The sequence below is a fragment of the Pelobates fuscus genome, chromosome 1 (genome assembly GCF_036172605.1).
Source record: "Pelobates fuscus isolate aPelFus1 chromosome 1, aPelFus1.pri, whole genome shotgun sequence".
NCBI classification, from domain to species: domain Eukaryota; kingdom Metazoa; phylum Chordata; class Amphibia; order Anura; family Pelobatidae; genus Pelobates; species Pelobates fuscus.
Window position 1 is genome coordinate 376,496,177 of NC_086317.1, and position 26,788 is coordinate 376,522,964.

A 26,788-nucleotide genomic window follows, 5' to 3' on the forward strand; every position below is an offset into this window, starting at 1 on the left:
AATAACAAGTATATAATATAATACAATATATTAAATATTCAGACACTCCTATTCCCTGCAAGAATAACTAATGCATTAGTTTCAGCTCTCAAATACACAAAAGACTAACAAAAGCCTGCATGAATCATTGTATGTGAAAGCACATGTGCAAAAACATGTATATAAACTACATCAGCTGTTCTTTATACTGTTATCAGTAGCGTTAAACAAATCAAGATGTTTATGGAGATTTAAATGGAAATTGCCTTAACCTTAGTGGCATAAAGAAAATAGATTAATTAAAAACATAAAAACAAAACCAGCATCTGTTTTAACCTTTTTTTCACAATATGAATGAATATAGAAAACAATAAGTTTCATAATTGGTTGAAATAATTCTCCAGACAATTTACAGTTTTTTACAAGCAAATAGTCTCATAGTATAATTATGCATAATTTTAATTTGTAGATATTTTTAGAGCTTTCCGGAAAAAATAAAAATAAGTAAATAAAACATTTCATATATACATTAAATAAAATATAAAATAAATATAAATATATATATATATATATATATATATATATATAAAAATCAAGCCTCCAACTGTCTTCATGCCTCTAAATATTCACGTGGAATTCCATGTAGTTTTAGATACTAGTTCTGCCACTCCCTAGCTGTTCTTGTACAGGGCGTACACACTGTACAAGTACCCAATGGACTTATCTGGGTCCATTTAGATCACTATTGGAAGGCCTATGCACTTACTGTGTGCATCTTTACCTGGGTATTTCTACAAACTGTTGTATTCATACACCAGAGACAAAACAGACACCAGTACATGGGACATGTACAGGAGACCTCCTTTAAATATAACCCATAAAAGACACACAGGCTTTTGTGTTCCTTAAATGAACACTCCAGCATTTGAAATGAATAATTTTGTTGTTGTTGACTTGTTACCTTTCTATTTTATACTTGGGGTTCCCATATATATTTAACTCTGATCGAGCAGCAAGACAACCTTCTTGCCACAGCTCCCCAGTCCATCCCAGTACTAGATGCACCCACAAGTCACAGCAATCAATCCAGCAGAGAAAGTGAGGATGACAGTCAGGAGGTATTGCCAAAAGGGTTTATAAAAGTTCAGATTTCTCTTGTAATTGGCACTTTTACATAAGAACAGAGGGAACATGTCCTTAATCCCTAAATACTTTAGGGCTTGAAGTGTACCTTTACAAAGACACTAAAGTAAGATCACCACAGTTGTGGTGCCAACAGTGTCATTTGGCTCTTAACACCATTTAAAAAGTTACTCCAAGCACCAGGACCATTTTAATGATTTTAAGTGGTCATGGTGCCTGAAGTCTGTAAGTGCACCATTTATAATAAGATGCTGCACATGCGGATTTATCCTCTATGCTTCCAGCGTTTAATTCCAGCTCCAGTAGACAAGAGTTCCAGGCTGGCTAACAATTCTGGGCATATTTTATCTGCAGAGTTGCATTAATAGGCTAAGAAAGGTCAGCTGAAACTCAGCCAAGGAATGGCCAGCAGGACCAGCATCTTGCATCTGCAGCAGCCGGATGCAAATCACCAACCACAGAGTACCCTCAACGCAAAACCAGGAAAGTGGTCAAACCGTTCCAAAACTGTACTGAGCAACCTACTGCAAACTGCCTCCAACCACCTTGGAGGGAAGAATTGAAAGAACAGATCGACGTTTCAGTCCAAACGGACTTTTATCAAGACGTCCGTTTGGACTGAAACGTCGATCCGCATTTTCTTGCATCATAATACTTCATTAAAGTATCTATTTGAAATTCATTCAAGTCCTTTGAGTGCACTCTTTCGGGAATATATGGAGTGGCTGGAGTTGTTGCACCGAGGCACCGAACAAGACCGGTTAAATTGAGTGCGGGGCGCTAGGATTTTATATTATATATATTTTGATCGGTGACTTGGTTAAAATCATCTATTTCTGACAAATGTGCTGGCTGCAGTGTGCTATGCTTTAAAGGACCACTATAGTGCCAGGAAAACAATCGTTTTCCTGGCACTATAGTGCCCTGAGGGTGCCCCCACCCTCAGGGTCCCTCTCTCGCCCGGCTCTGGAAAGGGGAAAATGGGTAAAACTTACCTTTTTCCAGCGCTGGGCGGGGAGCTCTCTGCCTCCGATCCTCCTCCGTTCCACCCCGTCGGCTGAACGCGCACGCGCGGCAAGAGCTGCGCGCACATTCAGCCGGTCGCATAGGAAAGCATTATCAATGCTTTCCTATGGACGCTTGCGTGCTCTCACTGTGATTTTCACAGTGAGAATCACGCAAGCGCCTCTAGCGGCTGTCAGTGAGACAGCTACTAGAGTATTTGGGGGAAGGCTTAACCCATTTATAAACATAGCAGTTTCACTGAAACTGCTATGTTTATAAAAAAAATGGGTTAACCCTAGCTGGACCTGGCACCCAGACCACTTCATTAAGCTGAAGTTGTCTGGGTGCCTAGAGTGGTCCTTTAACCCCTTAAGGACACATGACATGTGTGACATGTCATGATTCCCTTTTATACCAGAAGTTTGGTCCTTAAGGGGTTAACTATACATCTTTAGTTTATTTTTTTAAACTTTGGGTAGTGTGATGTGTGGCATCTTCCCCAGTTTGTTCAGCAGGTTCGTGTGAAACAAGGGGAAAGGAAGTGGCATGTAAGTTGAAGTCAGTGTGAAACTGTGCTTGATTTAAGAGGAAGTAATGACACTCCATACTTCCCCCCTCTTTTTATTTTTAAATTTCAAAATTAGTTTGAGTTTAAAAATGACATGACTCAAACAAATGCATTGATCACTGCCTTCTGTTTGTGATCTTGTAATGCATGCATGGTAAGCATCGACAACCTTTCTATTAGCAACACTTTTCAGAGCATCAGATCTTCAGCAGAAAACGGAGTACAAATGGAAAATAGGATGTTGCGTTAAAAAGAACAGACTGCAAAATCTGCAATCTCTCAAACAGAAACTTACTTTTCTCATTTGCCAAATTATTTTGATTAATTTACTTTGCAGAGGCAAATTGAATCGTGAAAGTAACCTGCGGCAACACTTTGACGGATGAGGCCTCACAAGCAGTGACGGAACTAGCGCAGTCGCAGCTGCGACTAGGCCCATCACTCCAGGGGGCACGGCGACCCTGCGGACCCCTGTGACCGAGGTGCCCATGGCCATGTGTTGCGGTGGAAACGCCGGGGCCGCAAGTTAAGGGGCCCATGCTGTTAAGGCCACCCGATAGGAATGAATTTCCAGGGGGCCCAGTCAGCGCTGTGGCTCTTTAACAGCACGACTGGGCCCCCTGTGATGACAGACGCTGGGAGGAACAGATAGCCCCAGGTCACTTACCCCCATCAACCACCAGGAGCGACGCAGGAGGAGGGAGTCAGAGTGGGAACTCTGACTCCCATCAGGCTGAGCCACCACTGGACCCCAGGAAAAGTCGCCCTACTGAACCTAAAAGGTAGGAAACAGGAGGAATACATTTCCATAAATAATGTTTTTGTGTACAAAATTTAAACAAAACCACACATTAAATATACAGATAGGCCCCGGGCGCTGTCCTTCTGTTCAGCATTAAACCACTTTTAACAGTTTAATATACTAAACAAGAGATCCCCAGCAACCTATCCTCTCTGTGCTGCTTGGGCTAGTGAGGAAGGATTAGTCTGAGACACTGATTGACAGAGTGTGAGCACACTGCATTCAGCCCATTACAGTGCTATTGCTGGTATGAAATTGGTATGACTATGCAAGCCAGAGACCTCGATTCAGTGTTACAACATTTTTTCACAACTTAACACTGAATAGAGGGACAATGCCAGGAGATTGTTGATCCACTTGGAAAAGTTTCCCTGGCACTATACTTTCCCTTTAAGGTTTGCACTCCCAACCGTTATCTTCATAGCACCAGATCTCAATATCCAGAGGGCTAAATTATAGGTCTGCCATTTACTTTTCTGTACAGTTCTTTTGACTGCTGGATTGTGGGTAAATTGGCTTAGCAACAAAAAATGTTTTTTTAAAAATTACAAATTAAACAGTGTCACTAATGTTTCAAATTTTCAGGATGCCTATTGCGGACAAACTTCATAACTCCATTCAAAGTCAAGCAATACAGTTTATGTATTCCATGTCAGAATTGACACGCCGTGAGGTTTACTTACCCTTACTTCTGCACGGAGACTTCCTTGCACTATCAGCTGCTTCACCAACCACAACGTCATCTGGCTTTCGAGCCAATGGCCAATCCAATACTCCTCAGAGGATCATTGGAAACTGATGCAAACTTTCCCATAGGAAAACACTGGATTCAATGCTTACCTACGGGCTCCAGCGTTACACAAGTTTTACTTTGTCACTGTAGTGGAAGCAAGTGGATTTAACCCTGCAATGTAAACATTGCACTCAATAAATACGGTAAATAAAACCTGCAATGTTTTACACTGCAGGGTTTAAAAGGATATGGCCACTGCAACCAGACCACTTTCTTGAGATGAAGCGTATCTTCGTAATAGTTTAAATTGTGCCTCTTAACATGCACTTATCAGAACACTGCAAGTATTTTTGTAAAAAGTGCAGTGTAGGTTTTTACTTGGGTGTTAGTCACACACTTAGGATGAACAATGCTACATTTGAATTGCACATTTTCAAGCTATATTTTGCACCACCTTAACTGTAGGTTCTTCTTTTTATATACCTTATTTCCAACCTTCACATTTCAGCTTTATAGTACACCAAAACGTGTTATTTTGTCTATACTTTGTTACTGCTACAGGCAAGTTTAAAACATTTGTTGGAATCTGGAAGAAGCAGTCTTTCTGCATACAAATGTAATGATGTTTTGCAATTTATTTACACCATAAAGTAGGCCATTTAAAGAATATTACACAAAAATAACCGCACATTCTCCAAGTAACGGATTGCACAGTTATTTTAAATTAAACATGGACTGCAGGGCGTTTAGTTAATAAGAACAGTTTTGAAAGGACTCCAATAAGGTACTAAATGTTGCTACATGCCAAGTACCCAACCAAAGCAAAAAATCTTAAAGGGTTACCAAAAAAAAAAAAAGTGTTATCATAAAACAATGGTTTAGGTTAAAGCAACTGCTTTAACCTAACCCATTCCACCCCTCCCACCTTAAAAAAAATTAAAAATAAAAACCAATTAAAAAGCCAAAACTCATCTTCATTCTATAGCCTGGTCCAAGTTTTCCCCCCTCAGACTGATCCTCCTACCCCAATGTCATTCCCCCTGACCAGGCACGGAGGGAAATAAAGGCAGAAAGATTGAGGGGAGGACAGGTGTGGCACAGATGTGTGTTTGGAAGGGGAGAGGGTGTTTCCATTACCTGTCTGGTGCACTTGCGACACACATTTGGCACTTAACCAACAGACTGCCTAGAGTTGCAGCAGCTAATTTAGGAATCACAAAACGATGCACATAAGTACTCTAGGCACCATGATCACTCTAAGTCAAGGAAGTGGCAATGGTGCCTTGAGTAACATTAAAAGTTTTTAGAGATTACTATTTATCCTGTTTAGGGTATCTCCGTGTTCTAGTCACAGAGTCACTTACGGCAACCTGCAATTTACTAAACCCACTAGGTCTTTTGCATATAAATGGCTTTATTCCACTTAATTAACACAGACATTAAAATTATTTCTTCGTAAGAAAACAAAATAAAAATACATGCAATCTCTTAATTATTTTGCGAAAATGAAAAAAAAATTTAAAATGATTTAGAAAATAATGTAATTATTTTTATTTTATTTCCTTTCTAAAGAATAAACTTAAAGTCTGTGTTCTGAAGTCTCTGTAAAATAAAGCATGGCCAAATCAAGAACATCCTGATTAGCTGAGCAATCTAAGCCAATGAGCATGGTCCCACATGACCCCATCTCTGTGGCACTATATGGGTTTTAGGCCAAGACAGATATTTGGAAAAATTCTGCAAGTCGACTGTTTTCAGCTGGACCATTTTGGCCCAAAATTTGAAATTATTTTTGAATTCATGATAATTCATACATTCAGCTAACCCTGTGAATATCCAAAAACTAGAACACAAACTCTGGTTGTTTTGACAACCAGTTTTTTTGTCCTATCCTAATAAAGAAAAGTGAAATGCTACTGAAGTATCAATCAGAACATCAATTTCTTTACAATGAACCTATAATAAAAACAAAGTTCACAAAAAGTGAAAAATGTTAACACATGCAATACTTCAGAAAAATATCAAGCTAATGCAAAACAGGAGAAAAGAAACTGCATGGTACACATTAATAATACATTATACATTCCATGGTAAACTAAGCTTTAGAGGAGAAAACTATAGTTCAAGGTCATTTGTTTATACCTTTCGAACCATTAGTTCCGCTTCAAGCTTTACATGTTAAGTATAAAAAATGGTCAAACTTAGCTGTTGGCTATGGGCTCTTTTTTGTTTTTAAAGTTAAAATTTTCACTTTTAGTAAAATATACATATATGTTCACACACATGCAAAAAGGCTGGCATTCACGGTTTTTGTAAGTATCTTTATTTTTATATCTGGCAACGTTTGTCTGCTTTGGAGATTATAATTAAAAAAATAAAAATAAACAGTGAAACATACAATTCACAACTTGCATGTAGATAGAAATATTGACTTACCTGCCCTAAATGTACTGATAAATACAGATGGTTAACATCTGGTACCAGATTTACAGGTTACTAGAGAGCACTAGTTCGCAGTATTGAGCACTAAGCATTCCATAAAATGCAAGTTAAAGGTATGGGGAAAAACAGTAAAATTTGGTGCTACTATCACCTAGTGTGAATCACTCAACCACACAAAATAAAGTGCACAAGAAATGTTACTTTCTTATTCCATAAAATGCACTGACCAGTTTATCAAGTTAAATGGCACTTCGACATTGATATCATTTGGAGATTTAAACATTATAGTGAGTAGTGAAATAGTGTGTATCCACTGCAATAACTATAGCAGTGACTACGCACAACAAGGTTGCATATAAATCAGTCATAAAAAGAAAAAAAACAGATAACACCAGATACATTTGATCATTTGTATGCAATCCAGAATTTGAAATTCACTTTGAATATTCACACTCTACTTAACAACCCAGTAAATTAAATTTGTGAGTGCCCATAAAAAAAGGGGGAACAAATGGGGAAATGGCATAAGGTTTTTTTTTTTGCCCCATTCTTGGTTTGGTTTGTTTTTTTGTATGACTATTCCAGGGGTAGGCAACCTTCGGCTCTACAGATGTTTTGGACTACATCTCCCATAATGCTTTTACAGCCATATTGCTGGCAAAGCATCAAGGGAGATGTAGTCCACAACATCTGTAGAGCCGAAGGTTGCCTACCCCTGGACTATTCCATACCATTTTCATTTGTGTAAACATCTGCAATAGAAGGAAAGCCAAAAGTGCATACAGTCTTCCAGTACATCTCTGCTGAGGCCCAAGTGTACAAAGAGCAACCTAGGGCGATGCACACTGAATTGCTCTGGTGATAATGGCACGCACTTTACTTACTTCTAAGAAAGCATAAAGGAAAATTTAAATAAAAATTGAAGTGTGCTTTTCCAAGTGGATCAACAATCCTTGACTGCAAATATATTTACAGGATTGGTTTAGAATACCTCATATGGAAGAGTGTTTCGTGGCAAATTGCCAGTGGATCCAGTGTCAGTTCAGCAAGGTCTACAAAGCTATTTTAAGCAAAGGCTGTGCTGACAATTAAATTCTTCAAGCACGAGATGAATGGCTTCCTGAAAATAGTCAAAATGAAGGGACGTTTCATTCAGAAAGAGGATTTTTTTTTTCTTCTATTTAAATTGGTTGTCTTACAAGTTCAGAAAAATCCCTTTTCTATGACTAAGGGACTCATGGCAATCGCAACAATGTCTACATACAGATTGTCCCTTTATGTTGAAAGCTGCACTATTTTCCATCTTAAACATGGATGATATTAGCAATTTGATGACTAGCCTATATATTATTTTATGGCAAAACATTGTTACTCTTGCATCAGAACAGAAACATAAAATGTTCAGTTATTACAAATCATGTACTGGACTATTGTATTTTAGGTTTCTAACATCTTGCCTTGCAATCAATCATTTGCTTCAGATGTTTCTCTTCTTCACTAGTAAAACTTCACTCAGGCGCCTATAAAACACTTAATCTATAATTATCAACTTAAATGACCTTTCCAAGTACCATAACCACTACTGTATGCCCTATTCACAAGTATGTGATTTTCAATGTTTTAATATGCGGAATAGTTACTCTAAGTCAAAGTCTCCATAGTGAACTGCCCCACTTTATGATCCAATAATACTAAAGGAATGCTCACCATTTAAAATGTACTTTAAGACTGCATTGCATATTCTATATAAATAGGACATCCTTTGAACCAATGAAAAACAATAGTAAGAAATGTAATTACCGCCAAACTAGGCAACCAATGGCTGTTCTTTAGTTTACTGAAATCCCTTACATCAGCCTCAGGCAACCATTGCCCAGTTATTGATAGCTGCACGGCGTGAAGTGGTCAGTCAACTTGATGGCTTTTAATCGGGTGTCCATATTCTACAGATTAGGATCCTCTCAAATGTAAAATGTTTCCAACTATTACAGTAATGTCAGCATTGAAACAGTATATTGCAACTACATCCAGATGATCATTAAAAGAAGTAATAACCCAGGAGGATAGATAGATAGATAGATACACACACAGAGGCTTCTGTCTGCTTCTACACTGCCATCAAATGATTATGGGGGGGGAAAAAAAAAAAAAAAAAAAAACCAAGACCAAAGGTCAAGAAGTTAATAAGGACAGTAAGACACAATACCAGAAACACTATAGCTTAATGGAAGTGTTCTAGTGCAACATCAAAATAGTTAGTAAAAGTTGGAAATACAGGTTTCTATTAGAGAGCAGTCATTTAATAGATGCATGTGAGACCAAAGTCCATAATACAAGCTTCAGCATTATGTATGCTATACATTACATTAGGGCTAGGGATTATATTTTAGGACAGCAGCATTGGGACAAATCATTCACCAAGCTCTCTGCAATTCGTGAAAGTTACAGTGTTAGGCAGCTGTTGCCATTAATGGCCACTGTCCTTAAATCGGTCTTGTCCCCATTACCGATATGCCAGGACCGGAGCTGAGGAGACAGTATGATACTCATTAAAGAGCAGCTGCTTCCTAGGAATGTAACTCCCACAAATTTTAGACAGGCCAGGACACGTCACAAATCATAAGACGCGACACTGATTGGGGTCAGTTGCACTGTGCATTATAGTTGTTATTGGAGAGTGACTTCACTAACAATATAGCACAGAAATAATATAAACTTAATGCCCTTGGCAGTTGCTGGCTGACATTGCACATTGTTCACATGTCTCTGTTGTAATTATTCCAAAGTCTTCATAGTGCTTACTACAGTCCCCATGTAGTTTTTTGCTTTTCTTACCATACCAGTATTTTCTCTTTTGCTCCTTTCTGACATTTAAGGGTACCGGCCACAGGTTTTTTTTACATATTTTTTTTACCATGTTGAATTAGGTTTATTGGGCTGTACACTGACTAAAACTTGGTTTTCACTTTTGTGAAGGTGTTGTGTACTTTTATTTCACAATGGTGCAACACAGTTCTAAACCCTCATTCTTAGGTGGCAAATTTTGGTCAAACCGTGTTTGAAAACTTACAGGATCTGATCTACCCTGCTTTTATCCCTGCAAAGAAGCAGGGAAGACCATATACAGTGTTTTCAAACACTGTCTGACCCAAGGTGTATGTATATGGCTGAAGAAACCGGTCATATACTAAACGTAGCAATGGGTTTCTCATTTTTTTTGTGCATATACTTTATTAAAAAAAAAAATAATTATATATATATATATATATATATATATATATATATATATATATATATATATATATATTTTCCAAACTTGATCAAAGGGTTATTACACTAGAAAATCGATTTAGAGGTGATGGTTGTCCCTTAAGGTCATTATTTCTGAGTAGGACTATTTATAGTTCCTCTTTAAATAGTATTGATTCGTTGAAACAAAGAACTTCATACAAATTTATTACTAAAACAACCTTTATGATAGAAACCATTTAAGGGAAACTGTAGGCATTATAACAGTTTCATCTTATTGAATGCCTTTAGTCCCTTGGACTTAGTCCGTCCAATCAGCGATAAACTGTATTCATGTTTTAATGCTGGACAAAAGTCCCCAGCAGCCCATTACCTCTGTGCAGTTTGGCCAAGGAGGAAGCATTTGCCTTAACAATGGGTGGCTGCAATTGGCTGAGAGTCTCTTACCACTTTCACAGCTCCCATTGCTGGTATTAAAGGGACTCTCCAGTGCCAGGAAAACAACTCCGTTTGTAAAACCCCTTCAGTGATGTCCCTCGGCGCTGGATCAGGCTCTGCCCCCGCCAAGACCTAATGTGCTTGCGCAGCAATGGCACATTAGACCTCATCATAGGAAAGCATAATTTAATGCTTTCCTATGGGGATTCAGGCGATGCTGGAGGTCTTCATGCATAGCATGAGGACGTCCAGCATCATTTAAAACACTTTTCGTGTTTTAAGAAGCCTGAAAGACAGCCACTAGAGGAGGACCAAACCCTGCAAGGTAATTATTGCAGTCTATAAAAACTGCAATAATTACACTTGCAGGGTTATGGGTGATGAGAGTTGGTACCCAGACCACTCCAATGGGCAGAAGTGGCCTGGGTGCCTGGAGTGTCCCTTCAGCATGGCTTGAATTAAGTTTGCCATCGCTGCCTTAACCATCTTTGCCTTCAGTATAGGCCAGGCTGTGTGCAGCACCAGGGAGCATTTATTGTTAAATTGCCAGGGGACTCCAGGTACTACAACCAAATTAATTACCGTATATACTCGAGTATAAGACGAGTTTTTCAGCACATTTTTTGTGCTGAAAAACCCCCACTCGTCTTATACTCGAGTCAGTTGTCTGTATTATGGCAATTTACATTGCCATAATACAGACATGGACCGGGGGCTGTCAGGAAGCTATAACTTACCTTCACAGCAGCTCCTGTCAGCTCCCTTCTCCGGTGCGTGCAGCTCCCAGGTCAGCTCCCTCTGCAACTCTCGCAAGAGTTACCGTGGCAACGCTCCGTGCGGCCGCGAGAGTTGCAGAGGGAGCTGACCTGGGAGCTGCACGCACCGGAGAAGAGAGAAGGGAGCTGACAGGAGCTGCTGTGAAGGTAAGTTATAGCTTCCTGACAGCCCCCTCCTACAGCCCATCCACTGGACCACCAGGGAGTGAGAGCCCCCCTCCCTGGCCAGCTAACAGGCAGGGAGGGGGGACGAAAAAATAATATTAATAAGAAAACAAATAATAAGAAAAAAAAATATTAAAATAATAATAACATAAAAAAATACAATTAATAAAATATTACCTAAAAAAATATAATAACATTAAAAAAAATATTAAAATAATAATTAAATAATAATTAATAAAATGCCCACCCCCCACCAATGCTCTGCACTCACACACACTGCACTGCACTCATATACACACACTGCATACACACACACTGCATTCATATACACACTGCATTCATTATATACACACACTGTAAATAAATATTCAGTTAATATAATTTTTTTAGGATCTAATTTTATTTAGAAATTTACCAGTAGCTGCTGCATTTCCCACCCTAGTCTTATACTCGAGTCAATAAGTTTTCCCAGTTTTTTGGGGTAAAATTAGGGGCCTCGGCTTATATTCGGGTCGGCTTATACTCTAGTATATACGGTAAATGAAATTGTTATAGTGCCTACAGTATCCCTTAAACATGCATGCTTCCCCCTTTGCACAGCCAGTGTTATACAGGCTACAATTATTTATTCTTGAGGCACAGGTTTTAGAGGGCGTCCCTTAAAATGACTGGAAGGCGCTACAATAGACTTCCATTCTTACATACAGGCATACCCCGCTTTACATACACTCACTTTAAGTACACTCGCGAGTACAGACACAGCCTCAAAGTTAGCGTTCATATTTGTTTTTGTATGGAAAAAAGCAAAAAAAACTAATATTTGTCACGGTTTGTGACTAAGTGGCTACTAAAAAAGACTGGACATAGTGTTCTTTTCTCGCCCCCCCCTTCCCCTGTCCCATAGTGTTCTTTTCTCGCCCCCCCCTTCCCCTGTCCCATAGTGTTCTTTTCTCGCCCCCCCCTTCCCCTGTCCCATAGTGTTCTTTTCTCGCCCCCCCTATCCCATAGTGTTCTTTTCTCGCCCCCCTTCCCCTGTCCCATAGTGTTCTTTTCTCGCCCCCCCCCATCCCATAGTGTTCTTTTCTCGCCCCCCCCCTTCCCCTGTCCCATAGTGTTCTTTTCTCGCCCCCCCCCCCTCCCCTGTCCCATAGTGTTCTTTTCTCGCCCCCCCCCCCCCCTGTCCCATAGTGTTCTTTTCTCCCCCCCCCTCCCCTGTCCCATAGTGTTCTTTACCAATATGTCAATAACAAAATACAGTTAGAATGAAGTTACATATATGTATATATAATTTTTCATTTTTAAAAAAATAATTTTATTTATACATATATAGAAAATATATAATATATATAACTTCCTTTTAAGTGTAATAAGTAATATATGTACTTATATTAATAATATTATATACACACACATATACATACATATATATATATATATATATATATATATATATATATATATTTACACACACACATAATTTATTTAAACATGTTTATTTTTTATACTTCCCACCAGCAGGGTGACTGTGACAGCCCAGACAGTCTCCCTGCTGGCATATCGACAGCCAGCGATAGGGGGCCATATTTCCAGGGGGAGGGCTGTCTGGGTTGTCAGGCAGTCCTTCCGAAGAGGATCGAAGCGGAGTTAAGTCCACTGGAGCTTCTGGGGGCTTAAGCAGTTCTATGCCGCCGCAATGGCTTTAAAGCCCATTAGAATGGGGACGGCATAGAACGCCGTAACGGCGTTAAAGGGATAAAGCAGGCACTGGATTATGGAATGCAGTAATAGGCTTCTGTTATATGCCATTTATGTCACTTAAAGATACAATCTCCTGAAATATGGCAACTATTTCTGAGACAAGTGTAGTGTCTCGTGCTGCCAGCCCACGTCTCTCAGAAAACTAATTTTTAACAGATAAAACCTATAAATAGGTCATTTTGTTGGGAGCATCAACCTTGGTATAAGATCTCCCAGGTGTATCATAATATGTCAAGAATACATTTGTTGTTGTTACAGTGCGCAGACTATACTTTAATAGTAAACACTAGCTTAACATTCACCTAGTTTATAATAAAAATAAATCTATTTAAAAAAAAATTATAATAATCACATGTGACAGCAGTATTAACCAGGAGCTGGAAGCCCTATGCCCCTAGTTCCAACATGCAAGTTGATAAGTAACATTTGGTGTGGGCCAAGGGGTCTGCAAAAAAGCAATGGGATTAAGATCTTTTTCAGAATTTTGTATGTTTATTCTATAAGATTTTTGATGTGAAAAACATGCCCGTTATCTCTGCTGATACAAATTCAATTAACTTGGAGTAATGTAATTTACCTAAAATGTAAATCTTGCTTCGTAGTATGCAACTAATCAATATTTCATGCTGCATAAACTTTGGACTAGAATATATGTTAAATATAAAGCTATCTTTAAATAAGATTTTTCATCTAAAAGCATTTTATTAAAAGAAAACCAATTCTAAAAAAAAAATGTATTAAAAAAAAAAAAAAAGGTAAAAAAAAATTGATTTGTATCTGGTCATGGATGTAAATAGTAATGTTTCCTTCTTCATGCCAGTGTTTGGTTTTCAATTTGACATTAGTAAGCATCAAGTAGAAGAAAAGTGTATTTATAAATCTGTCATTCATACACAGACATCCAAATATAGCAATCACTTAAAACAACCGCTATGTTACATCATGTAAGTACCATTTTCCAAACAAATGTCTGCTAGAAGGGGGGAGGGGCCTAATTTTGAAGAATTAAATTACAATACAGGTGGAGAAACTGGTTTGTCCAGTGTTTATAGTAAATTGTATTACATTTAGAATCACAGCTTTCCTGAAATTCAAACCACTTGAAACTCATGCTAAAGGAAAATAAAAAAAAAACTACTGCTAGGAATCCCAAACTAGAGTCAAAAAAGTGTTTAACATGAAACAAACCAGCTATCTACACTTAAAGGACCACTAAAGGCGCCCGGACGACTTCATCTCGAAGTTTTCTGGGTGAAGTAGCCCTGTCCTTTTATACCTGAAAATGAAAACTATGCTCTTTAGAATAGAAAGGCAATATTTTCATGGAAGAGCTAAACACACCTCAAGTGGATGAATTTCTAAAAGCCACTAGAGGTGCTTCCACTACGATGACAAAGTTTGGCATGCTCATTGTCATCAAAGGCTGCCGATAGAGAATCATTGGATCCAGGGATTTCCCATGAGCTTTTGATTGAGATGTGCAAGAAAAGTCAAGCATGACAGTGTGGGAGGACGAGCTGTCTGTTGCAAGGACTGTAAGGCAGCGTTGAAAAAGGGAAGTAAAATCCCTTTTATTAAATTTAGGGGAGCCGCTAATCTAAATAAGAGCATAAAACAGTATATTTATTTATTTATTTATTTATTAAAAATTCTTAAGAAACGCAGTCTTATTACCCATAGGGTCTCGATGCGCATACCAGCAATAAAACAGACAAAACAATATCCAGCAAACAACAGCATTATAATCACATGCATTTGAACCAGGTTAAAAGTTTCATGTCATCCCATACGCCTGAGCAAATAAAACTGTTTTTAAGCTCCGGCGAAACTTCAGTAGATCATTCTCAAGTCTTAATGTCAGAGGCAGGGAGTTCTATACGTTTGTGTTCCTAAAACTATAGGTTTAATTCACAAAAAGACCCATATCTAGATTACGCAGAAAGTGGTAATATTACACAAGAAAACCACCTTACAAGGAAAACTGCAAGTCACAGATTCCAGTCAGGATCAACACTTGTTCTTGGAAAGCGAGAACGGGGAGGGGAGTGAGTGATTCTAGGCTTCGATGAGAGCCTGCCCAGTTGCCTAATCCTATCAGCACAACATGAAGAGGGAATCAACAAACTTGTGTGTGTTTTAAGATGCACCTGTCACATGTAGTGTCTGATGCAACTTTAAAGAGTATACAACACATTTAATAGAGTAGTTCTAGTGCTTAAAGAGTACTCTTAAAGCGACACTTTAGGCACAAGAACAACTACATCTTGATATAGGTTTTCTGGCATCTATATCCTGCCCCTGCATTTTTTTTAAGAAATTGAAGCACTGTCTTTTTCAGAGATGTTTACCTTGCTGCCTAGTGACACCTCCAGTGGCACTCAGTTGGCAACTAGAGGTGCTTCCTGGGTCACCGACGTTCAGAGTCTCCAAGCTCTGCATGAAGACTCTGAATTTTCCCTCATACAGATACATTGAGTCAAGGCATCTCTGAGGAGACAGATTTATTGGTTCCGCACCCCGGCTACACCTCCATGGATGAGATCATCAGAACTTACCCACCATTTTCAATTGTAGGCAGAGTTCTTTTTAGCATATGCCTCATTCTTGTTCCTCCAAAAATACTGCTGATCCATTGGGACCAAAAAGTTCCATTTTGTTTCATCTCTCCACAGAACAGAATCCCAAAACTTCTGTGGCTTATTTATGATTTTGAGCATTTTGGAGCCACTACACAAGTAGTGTACCCACTGTTCCTTCAACTTTGAAATCACAAACTATGTTTCCAAAGGTGTCTGTAGGAACATTCAGTGCCTTCACTTTTTTTTGTATCCTGTTCCTTGTTTAAGAAGGGCAATGATCTTGTCTCTCAGAGACACGATAGTCACTAGAACAACTACAGCTTAAAGTAGTTGTTTTTGTAAGGATAATCATTCTCTTCAGGCATTTTCATGTAATCGGAACACCTCCAGTGACCACTGGATGTGCTTACAGTCGTTAAGTGTCTCCACGCTCTGCATGGAGACACTAAACTTTTCTCATAGAGAAGCATTGATTCAATGCATCTATCATGATTACATTGGCTGAAATAATAAATTCTGATGTCAGCAAGGAGGCCTATGTGGTGGGACCAGCACCGGCCCCAACCCCGATCCACCTCTTTTCTGATAAATGTGGATAACCTTTTTTGGGGGGGAGGTGTGTGGGGGTGAGGGAGCAAACTACCGAAATGGTGGTTTTAACACTATAAGGTCAGGAATACATGTTTGTGTTCCTGACTCTATAGTGCTCCTTTAACTTTGTGGACCATTTTTTTGCCATACTACTAACATCCAGTCAAAACGTGACACTTAACCCATTAGGACAGACCCAAATGTACAGTAATTCACCTCTTTCATATTAAAGGACCACTATAGGCACCCAGACCACTTCAGCTTAATGCTCAATACTTAATACTTCAGCTTAACTGCTATGTTTACCTATGGGTTAATCCAGCCTCTAGTGGCTCTCATACTGACAGCCGCTAGAGGCGCTTCCACGCTTCTCACTGTGATTTTCACAGTGAGAAGACGCCAGCGTCCATAAGAAAGCATTGAGAATGCTTTCCTATGGACTGGCTGAATGCGCAAGCGGCTCTTGCAGCGCATGTGCATTCAGTCGATGACGGCGAAAAGGAGGAGAGTTCCCCGCGCAGAGGGAGCACGGCGGGGGAAAACAGGTAAAATTTAACCCCTTCCACCCCATAGAGCCCGGCGGGAGGGGGGCCCAGAGGGTGGGGGGGACCTAGAGTATGTTTTCCTGGCACTATAGTGGTCCTTTCAGTACACCAACGCAAATTATATATAATTTTGTTCAGGGGAAACAGGGCTTTCCAATTAACATCAAATATTTAGCTATGAAACAATTTAATATGAATATTAAAAAAATGGGAGAAAATAAGCGTTATTTTTTTAGTTCTACATGACATTTTAACTGTGAATGTCATAATACGGTTTGCTTTTACTGTAATAAAATACACCTTTGTATTCAGCGATGTCTCACGTGTAAAACAGTACCCCACTATGTACAGATTTTATGGTGTTTTGGGAAGTTACAGGGTCAAATCTAGCATGTTAAATTTTTCAGTTTTTTCACATTGAAATTCACCAGCTTGGTTACGTTGCCTTTGAGACTGTATGGAAGCCCAGGAATGATTATTACCCCCATGAAGGGGTAAGTACATAGGACAGCAGGGACGTGCTAAACCGCCCGCTGGCGTTTAGAGCCGGGTCCCCAAGGACGGCATAGCATGCCCGCCGTCCTTAAGGGGTTAAACCCCTAGCCAGTTTAGGTATTTCAAATGTTCAAGCTCAAGCACACCTGGTGCAACTAATAAAGCCCTTGATTAATTACACCAGGTGTGCATATTTGTGCTGTTGTGAGGGATTCTGTTCAGAGGGGTGAATAATTGAGACTGGAGAAGTCATAAATTGCATTCTCAGTTGAATTATGGAAACCACTTGAAGCATTTGTTGTGTTGAGCCATTTCAAATGCTTTTGTTTGATTTGTTCATTGCAAACAGCTGAATGTCCGTAAATTTTGATAAACCTTATTTTCAGTGGGGGTTGGATAATTTGGAGTATAAATGTAGCTGGCCAGGAAGGTATGCCATACAACTGTAGTTCAATATTTAACTTTGCCACCAGAGAAAATGCTATGCTATATCCTGTGCATGCACCAATGTATATTAAATCTGACCAACATTAAAAAGGTGAATGCAACAAAGTGTGAAAATACTGCTCAGAACCAGCCATTTGTTTCCACAAGTCTTTGATGGACATGTGTTCATTGTATTTCCTATATTAGTTCACTGGATTGCTAGCCAACATTCATCACAATAATCCTGCACTGGCCTCTCCCATTCCAGCTCTTATCTCCAGTGAAACACATTACAGTTAGAGGAAGCAAATTTGCACCCACAAGGATGAGTTTTTGTGAAGCACTATCTCTGTTAACACTCCAGCAACATGACATCCAGACCTAGTATTACAGTATTTACAATGTATTGCTAGAAACACAGATACCTGGAACACAGAAACCTACGTGCAGAAAAAAAAAAAAAAAAAAGTGCTTGGCTTTCATAAATGTTTAGTTTTCAAAGTGTTAAACTAGTTCATTTAATACATATTTGAGCAAACATTGTCATACAGCCAGAACACCAATACACCGTAGACTGGCTGAAACAATTGCTTTTTAAACCGCAAAATAAAATTTCTGTTAAATTTGAGTTCATGAGAATTGTTATCCTGGCTCAGCCATAGAAAGTGCTAAAAAAAAAAATTTTTTTTTGTTGTTTAAGTATTTTGACAAATATTTTGCCCCATCCATGGTACCTAAAGTCACAAAATAGTTTTCCGAGAACATCCGAGTCTTTTATTGTGCAATCACCAAGATACCACTCAGTGAGATTAATCAAAATGAGAAGAAAAAGTGTGTATCAAAACTACACTATTTTAATAATCAAAATTATAGCATCTGGAGAAATAAAGACTGATGCCAAAAGAATATTTCACAAACCATGCAAAATCCTTTCACCGAAGCTCTGCTCACTTATCTACCACTTCCAAGAGGAAGGAGACTCCTACCAAAATGTATTTCCGTCAATAGAGCAAGTAATGGTTTCTTAAAAATAAAAAATGTTTTAAAAAAAAATAAATGTGCACTCAAATGTTAGATGCATTACAGCAGTGCTGTAATGCATTTTATCCTCAAGTGAACAAAAGGATTACGCAAGGCACATATGCTCATCCCTAGCTGAAAAAGACTTCACAGAGAAGGATCTAAACCTGGGCCTTTGCTGCATAATAGGTACTTTCCAAAGTAAAGCTGTACATTGTGCCACTAGCACAGAGTAGGTGGCAGCTTATAGTACATGACAACAGGAAATAAGAACAGGTTTCTAATTTGTTAGTATTTCAAACTATATTCAATTTTACTTATCTAAGTACTTTGAAGCTCTAGAAAAGTTCTTATATAAATTTGCATTTCAGGCATATTTTCCATTGAAACTTACATTCACACAGATGGGGGAAAACCGATAAAACTTCAAATGCACATTTAAAATGATTCTATAAAGAGTCCCTTAAAGGATACCGGTCCTTTTGGGTTTTTTTTGGGTTTTTTAACTTACTGTAAAAATGTCCTCATAAATTGCAAATGCATAGATTTTGCACAATATTGAATTTATTTATTTTAAATGCACCCCATTCTCCTAGGCTATGCTGATACCCACCCCTTTTTGCTGGTCCAACTTTATTCTATTAAAGTGCATGTTATCTGTGTGTGTTTCCGTTTTGGTGGCACTTTTTAATGAAGACCTTGAATGTGTGAGCCCTACCCTCGCTGCCCAAGCTGGTGTTTCAAAGAAGATAGCAATGGAGTGATATTTCATTTAACGGGCTGCTCTGAGAAAAAGTTGAATTTTACCCACTTTAAAGGACCAGTCCACACCTATAAAGCACTACAGCTTGCTGAGTGCTGTACAGTGAGAAGTATCCAATTTAAAGGGCATTTTAATGAGAAGTAGGCACTTCATGAACTATTTAAACATCCCACTGGCTGTTTACTGCTTAAATTAGCTCCCCTGAGCTAACGGAAGTGGCAGGCACACTACTAGGGTGCCCCTGCCAGCCCACGCATTGCCACTTACAGGCCTGAGGGAGGCGTAACGAGGGAGACTTTTCAATGAGAAGACGGAAAGTCTCTTCCGGGGAAAGGCGGCGGTTTTGAAATATACCACCAATTAATGCATTCACCTATGTTTAATGAATGAGGCTACATTTAGGCATGCTATGTAGGCTGCAAGGCTCCCAAAAAAATATTGAGTTGTATGTACATCATAATCCCCCCCTGTATCACATATCGCTAAATGTTTTCCTTTGGGTAATTTTCCATTTAACAGTGGCATTTTTGGTATCATAAAAATCAGAAGGATTTATGTGTGACGCTCCATCATGTATTCTGGTCATGTCTGGAGAGTCCCTTTGATAAGTGTACAGAAATGACTCTCGTCAAAAACCACTGAAGGAAAAAAAAATGATTTAAAAACATTAAGAGAAAACTAAAGAATCCTTGAAGTTTAGATTTTTGGACCATATAGACTGGCTTGACAACCATGAACACAGAAGATGAGGAAAAAAAAAAATAGTCTCATGAATACATTATTGCCATTCGTCTTTCTTAGCAACTGCTGTTAACATGCTAGCACATTGTAGATTTACATACAAGGAGTGTGGTACACGTTATTTGGGAATTAGGTATATAATGTAATGTTCTATTAAACATGTTCAGTCTGGGTTGCCAAGGCAAGCAACAAACTGCAGCAATGAAGGCGTTAACACAAGGCCTTTTGTTCTCATCCTTGTTTGGCAACAGCATCATCAACATTCTCTTTATACAATGTGGCAGTGGAAATTCACTGGCTTATATCTAGATCAGAATTAGCAAGTAACTTTTCTGGTTTCTGTGTAATGTCGGAAAGGTGACATCACAAAAAGGTAAATAAATAACACTTTATACTTAAAATGAAAAAATTGTGCACACGTGATCTTCAATACAGATTGCCTCAAGTCTATGATGCCCATTAGTAAACTTTATTTTTAAGTTTAAACAGAATAAGTGTTTACTTACTAAACAGTTAACTGTGGTGCATTGGCAACCAGGCTGCAAAATTCAGGTTAAATATAGCCCAGGAGTTACTATAGCTAGGTAAGTTTTTCCAAGTCACCTATTTTGGTAATTTGGCAAAGTCGTTTTCAATTCACTGCTTAGGAACCCAACTAATTGTGATAACACAGACTTTTTTTTTTTTACCACTAGCCAAGATATGAATATGTATGCAATGTAGAAAAGTACACGCTACACAGGGTTAAAATAACAGATGCAAGGCTAATCAATAAATAATCTATTCAGAATTCACCAGAGAACTGCAAATTTAAGACCAGAATAGATGAACTGAAGATATCTCCAAATTAGCCTTGCAACCAGCTCAGTTATGTTGGCCTGAATAGTGCAATTCTAGAATTTTGGTTATAATTAAAGCAATTTTCCTTTGGTACTCCTATGTGGGTAAAATAAAAAAATAAAAAAGTCACAATATATCAACCACACACACACACAAATGTAGGTTATTTCAAATCAATTTGGGGACAATTTGCTCATGAAAAGACAATGACACGCCACAGCTCTATAGACATTACGTGTTAGTGGATCCTTATTGCAGTACTTGATGTTTTAAGAATACAAGATATTCTAACATACGTGTGAGTATTCGTGTAATTTTTTTTTTTTTAAATCATGACAATTTTAAGTCCAGAGAAGAGCTGCAGTCTTCTGTAGTCTGATTTATTAAGTGCTAATATGTTCTACAACGCTGTACATCACGTTACCAGCTAGAAATATGTTCATAGCATGTGTAAAAATATTTTTAAAATTATGCACATGTAATTTAAAACATTGCCACATTAAATATAAAAATGAATATAACATAGGAACAAAAATGACAGCTTATTGAACTTTTAACCTCTGCATGCTGCCAGAGATTTAAAAATGGTCACATTTGGATGCAGATTGTGTAATAGTTTATGTAAAAGAACATGGGATGGCATTTAACGTACTCAGCAATTGTTCACATTTTATACTGTGTTAACCTAATATCTTGACAGGAACCAAAAAAATAAAAATAAAGTATGTACTGGTTTATAACCTAAACACTTAACAGAAGTATTACTGTGGAATTTACGAACAGGGACGTTTTAAACACCATAGCAAAATAATGCAATAAAACATTTTTAGCTTAAGCAACACTTTCAAGAGGTAATTTTGTTGTATGTTCTACGGCGTACTGTTTAACACTACATTAAAGCAAATAATTGCTTTACATCTACTGGATTAGAGAGATACTGGTTATGTCTTAAGAACCATACTTCTTACATCCAGCTACCCAATAAAAACTAGTGAGGAAGATCATGGCATCAAAACACACCAATGCTTTATAATTGAAAGGAGAGGTCTGAAAATCCTGCCCGAAATTGTGAGACTATTTCATGTTACACAGTCAGCACTTCAATGTCAAAAGACTGCCTACTTCCTTACCTTTCATCTTCACCATCAACCAAAGCAGTTGACAGGGGCAAGGACTTCAGAGGAAGTAGGGTCCCAGCACCACTGCTATCCAATGCAATTCCTTCACTAATATGGGGTAAACCAGCCACTGAAATCCCCAAACGTTGGGCCTCTTCAATCTGACTTGCCACTGACTGTAGGAGTGATGGTGCCAAGTATTGCCCGGTGCTTTGAGCCACTTGCAGCGGCATACTTTGTGCTGCTGGTACACTTGGAATCGCAGGTGTCTGGTTAATATTTTGAAGCAAATTTCCATTTTGAGCTGGTGATGGTTGAGCAACAGTTGGTAGGGAACCCAATGTTGTCCCAGCTGGAGATATAACAGATGATATATTTGTACTTAGTTGTTGAACCGGAGGAACACTAGTGACTGCATGCAAAGGACTTACTACTGGAACCTGTTGGCTTGTCATTCCTTGAACAGTAGGTTCAATGAGTTGTGTCTGAGGCTTTGCAGGGAGTAAAGTATTTTGAGGTGCTAGAATTACTTGCTGTGGAAGGCCTGGAGCACCCAGCTGTATTCCCTGTGATGGTGGCAACACCTGTTGTGAAGGAATAGGTGCACCCTGCTGCAAAACAGAATTTGATGGTTGGCTAGTCGCAACTTGAGGCACTGCAGTAGACAGACTTGCTTGCTGGCCAACTCCTAAAATTTGGCCACCTGTTGCAGGCATGGTAGCCTGGGCATGAGCAACAGACTGTGTTGGGGCTGCAGTTGGTGGGGCTTGTGTTGTTGAAGACTGTATCGGAGCCTGCATCACTTGTGCTTGGACAACAGGGACAGCTGCAGTGTTACCAACTACAGTAGAACTTGACTGCACTGGGTTCACCGCTGTTTGCAGCATTTGTGGATGTTGAAGGTATTCTGGTAAATTCCCTGGAACTGAACTTTGATTCACTGGCATGACATGCCCAGAGGTCATTTGAGTAGTAGCAGTTTGTTGATGTGCATATTGTAACTGTTGCTGCTGAACAGTTGGCATACTTTGAATGGGCTGCGCCTGTTGAGGATATGGCAACTGTTGTGGGATCATAGCAGAAACGGGTGGCTGTTGATGTCCTAAAGAGGATTGTACTCCAATGATATTAACAGATGCTGGTTGCACACCAGTAGCAGCATTCAAAGTAGCTTGAGCAGGTTGTCCTACTTGTTTCTGGGGAGAATAACTTGCATCTTGTGAATGTATCTGCAATTGTGCAAGCTGAGACTGTGAAATACTCTGTGGTATATTAGGTGCTGGGACATTCTGAGTTAGTGTGCTACTAAATTCCATTTGTTGAAGGCCCAGTCCTTGAAATCCTGGCTGTTGCATTGTAGATGCTCCCATTTCTCCACTTCCAACACTTTCTGTATAGTGACTTAGAGTGCTGATATTACTACTGACAGAGCTACCACTGGTGCTCTCTCTCTCAGAAGTCACCTCTATTGGGTTTTGTTTAATGCTTTCTACTGCTTTGTTGATTGCAGCAGCTGCTTCAGAGGGAACTGCATTTTCTTTGTCATAGAATTCCATGCACGTCCATCGGCCTTTCTTAAAGGGTTCAGTACTTGAATCTAATTTTACAACTCTAAACCTAGATGTTGCTGTGAAAGGCGCAGCAGGCTGCTGTCCTGCAGCCGGTCCAGCTGCTGCAGCTGCACCAGAAACATTTATACTAGATGAAGCACTGCTTCCATTGCCAGATGTACTCACTATGTTTGAATTAAGGTTACCTGGCACTGCACTTACATTACTAGTGACATTGCTTGGATTTACATTTATGACACTGGGCATTGTGGCAGTCACACCACCCACACCTGCTACATTAGCACTGCTTGTGGTACTTCCCATTGTGGCAGGGCTGATACCTGTACTCACAGGACCACTTGATTTACGTGCTACTGGCAGAGCTGATGCCACTGTTGGAATAGCAACTGTAGGTACAGTAGAGGCAGGTGCTGCTGTAACAGGGCTATCAGAGGTACCTGTGGCAGCTTGTTTCACAGATCCAATATTTTGAAGATTCCCTCCAGGAATGGGAGCAGCAGGTAGTCCAGTGTGTGGAGGCTGATGATGTCCATGATGATGAAGAGGGTGGTGGTGATGGTGTACATTCCCATTGATCATGATACTTTGCTGAACATTTGGAGGTAAATGATGCTGATGGGGGAGGTGTGGCTGGTTTGGCGACACTGCACCAGGTGTATCAGCTTCCTGGAAGTTATTTAAAGTCTCTTCAGATGAACTTCTCTCTGGGCCACCAAGGTCTGTGGCTCTTGACAAAGAAACATCCAATATCTCAGAAGAGGACAGGTCCTCTGTGTGAGACTCATCCAGGTCGTCATAGCTCTCAGTATCTTCAGCTATGCTGTTGTTGGAGCTCATATTGGCAGAAATCTGAGCAGGGGTGACACTGGTGATTTGAAATCCGCTTTTCTTCTTAATCTGGGCCCCACTCTGTAGAAGGGGCTGAGACATTAAGTTCAAGGTTTGAGGAGGATGCTGAGCTCCAGGGGTTGAGGTGGAGGAGGAGGATGATGATGATGCAGATTGAGGCTGCATCTGAAGTGAAGGCTGGAAGTCCTCCCCGGTGAGAAGATGCCCCCCCATGCCAGGATTGGCTGCACTCAGACTCCCTGTAGCCGGGTTGCCCCCGGCACCGCTGCCCCTCCTGGGGATATCTGCCGGGTGCGCCATCTTCCTGGCAGCCAGCTCTGCGGCTGGGTCCGGCTGGTGCATTTTTTTAACTCTCCTCCTCTGAAGCCCTCAGCCCACCCACCCACCTCCTCTCCTCCAAACGTGCGGGGTGATGCCCTTCCCTCGGCCTGGGTGGGAGGGGGTCTCCCGCTTGGCTCTATGGATAGACAGAGGCCGCTATGGGGCTGTCCGGGCAGGCCCCCCTGTGCGCAGGGTCCCAGCTCTCACACAATGAGCCGCTCGGTGGCGATCCTCAGCGGACAGGAAGCAGCGAGGATACCGGGGACTCTCATTAACAGGCATGGTGCCCGGGGCCCGGCGGCGGCCCCATCCTCCCCGGCGGCCAGCGGCAGTGAGGGCCCGGTATGGCGGGCGGGGGGGCTCGGTACACACGGGCTGGCCTCGCTCGGTCTTCCCCCGTGACTCTGCCTTTCTTCTCTCTCCGCTGTGAGTCTGGGCTCCGGCTCCCTGTTACACGGCCGGTCCCTCCCTCCGGCTCTTTAATCTCACACGGTATTGGAGGAGAGAGGCCGTGAGCCGGGGAAGCAGCTCTCCAGGGGGGAGGGGAGAAGCCAATGGTGGGAGTGGGCAAAAACCCAAGATGGCGGCCGGACATGCGCAGTGCGGCCCGGGGCCCTTTCCAGAGGATGCAGAGACAAACCTGGCTGCAGAGGGGGGAAAGGGATGGGCGGGGCTGGGCGTGACGCACATGGGAGGGGGTTCTCCCGAGAGCTGACGGAAAGTGCCGAAAAGGCAAGGGCGAGGACTCGGGTTCTATGTGCGGTGACGTCAGTGCAGAAGTCAGGCAGACGTGTCCAGCCTGTGTGAGAGTGTGGGACCAGCTCAACGCTGGGAGAAGGAGAGTCCATTGTGCTCTGCAAGGGCCACGTGGCTGCATTGTCCTCACATACTTCTATATAGTGTAACCATGGGGAGAATAAGACATGACATTAAACAGTATATAGATGGAGCTAGCAGTGACCACATGTTATACAGAGGGCGATTTGCTAATGGTGGTTCTGGTACCTGCACCTGTTGTCTGGGATTTTGTAAGCAGTACTTATGGAGTGTGTTAGTCATAGGAGCAGTGACTCACACCAAGACCTAATCATGTTATATTGGAAGAGCTGCATCAATATGATGTTTTAGTTCATTGACTCATTGTACCTCCCAATTGTCCCTGTTATGGGAAAACAGTCCCTATGTGATGGCCAAATCCAGTTTATCAATTATTTCTGTCACAATGTTCCTATTTTCTTAGCTCCACTTCTGGTGGATATAACAATAGCACATTTACATGTATCTCACAATAATGGTAATGCGCGTATAAATATTATCTGAGTGACATTTTAAGTTGCATATCAATAGGTTATCTTAGTCATCTAATATGTACTGAATTAGATCTGCTCTCTTGTCACAGATCAGCCATAAACCTTACAATTAAAATGTCGTTTTATGGCCTTTTGATATTTTCGAGAGTTTGTTCTTTCATATTTTTCCTCTTTTACCGGACTGTTAATCACACTAGTAGTTTGTAAATTGTACCCAAGTAGTTATACAGGTTGCTTTTGAAAAATATCAAACCAAATTCAAGTAGTAGTAGAGTTGTTCTTATGTAAATAACCAAAATTGATGTACAGGTTTATTTATTAAACTCCAAATGGTAGCAAATTGAAATCCACATAGAACTATGTAGTTCTTCAGCTCAGCGAAGTCACCATTTGGCTATTTTACCCTACGTCTTACGCCATAATTCAAGGATTTTACAATTATCATGACGGAAAGTCATGATTTTATTAAAGACACGGAGGCGAGTATTATGCTGCACTCTTTCTTTATTTCCCTCAGCAGCAAAGAAACATTATTGAAAAAAAAAACATTAAAACAGATCT

General features: G+C 40.1%; 1 protein-coding gene across 1 annotated transcript in view; it reads right to left on the minus strand.

The window, feature by feature from the left end:
* TSC22D1 (TSC22 domain family member 1) overlaps nt 1-25,483 on the minus strand; it is a 77,579-nt gene extending 52,096 nt beyond the window's left edge. The window contains exon 1 of the mRNA XM_063425984.1: nt 22,189-25,483. Within this exon, the coding sequence (XP_063282054.1) occupies nt 22,189-24,938 (2,750 nt within the window). The 5' untranslated portion in view covers nt 24,939-25,483. The remainder of the gene's footprint in view (nt 1-22,188) is intronic.
* Between the last annotated feature and the right edge of the window lie 1,305 nt (nt 25,484-26,788).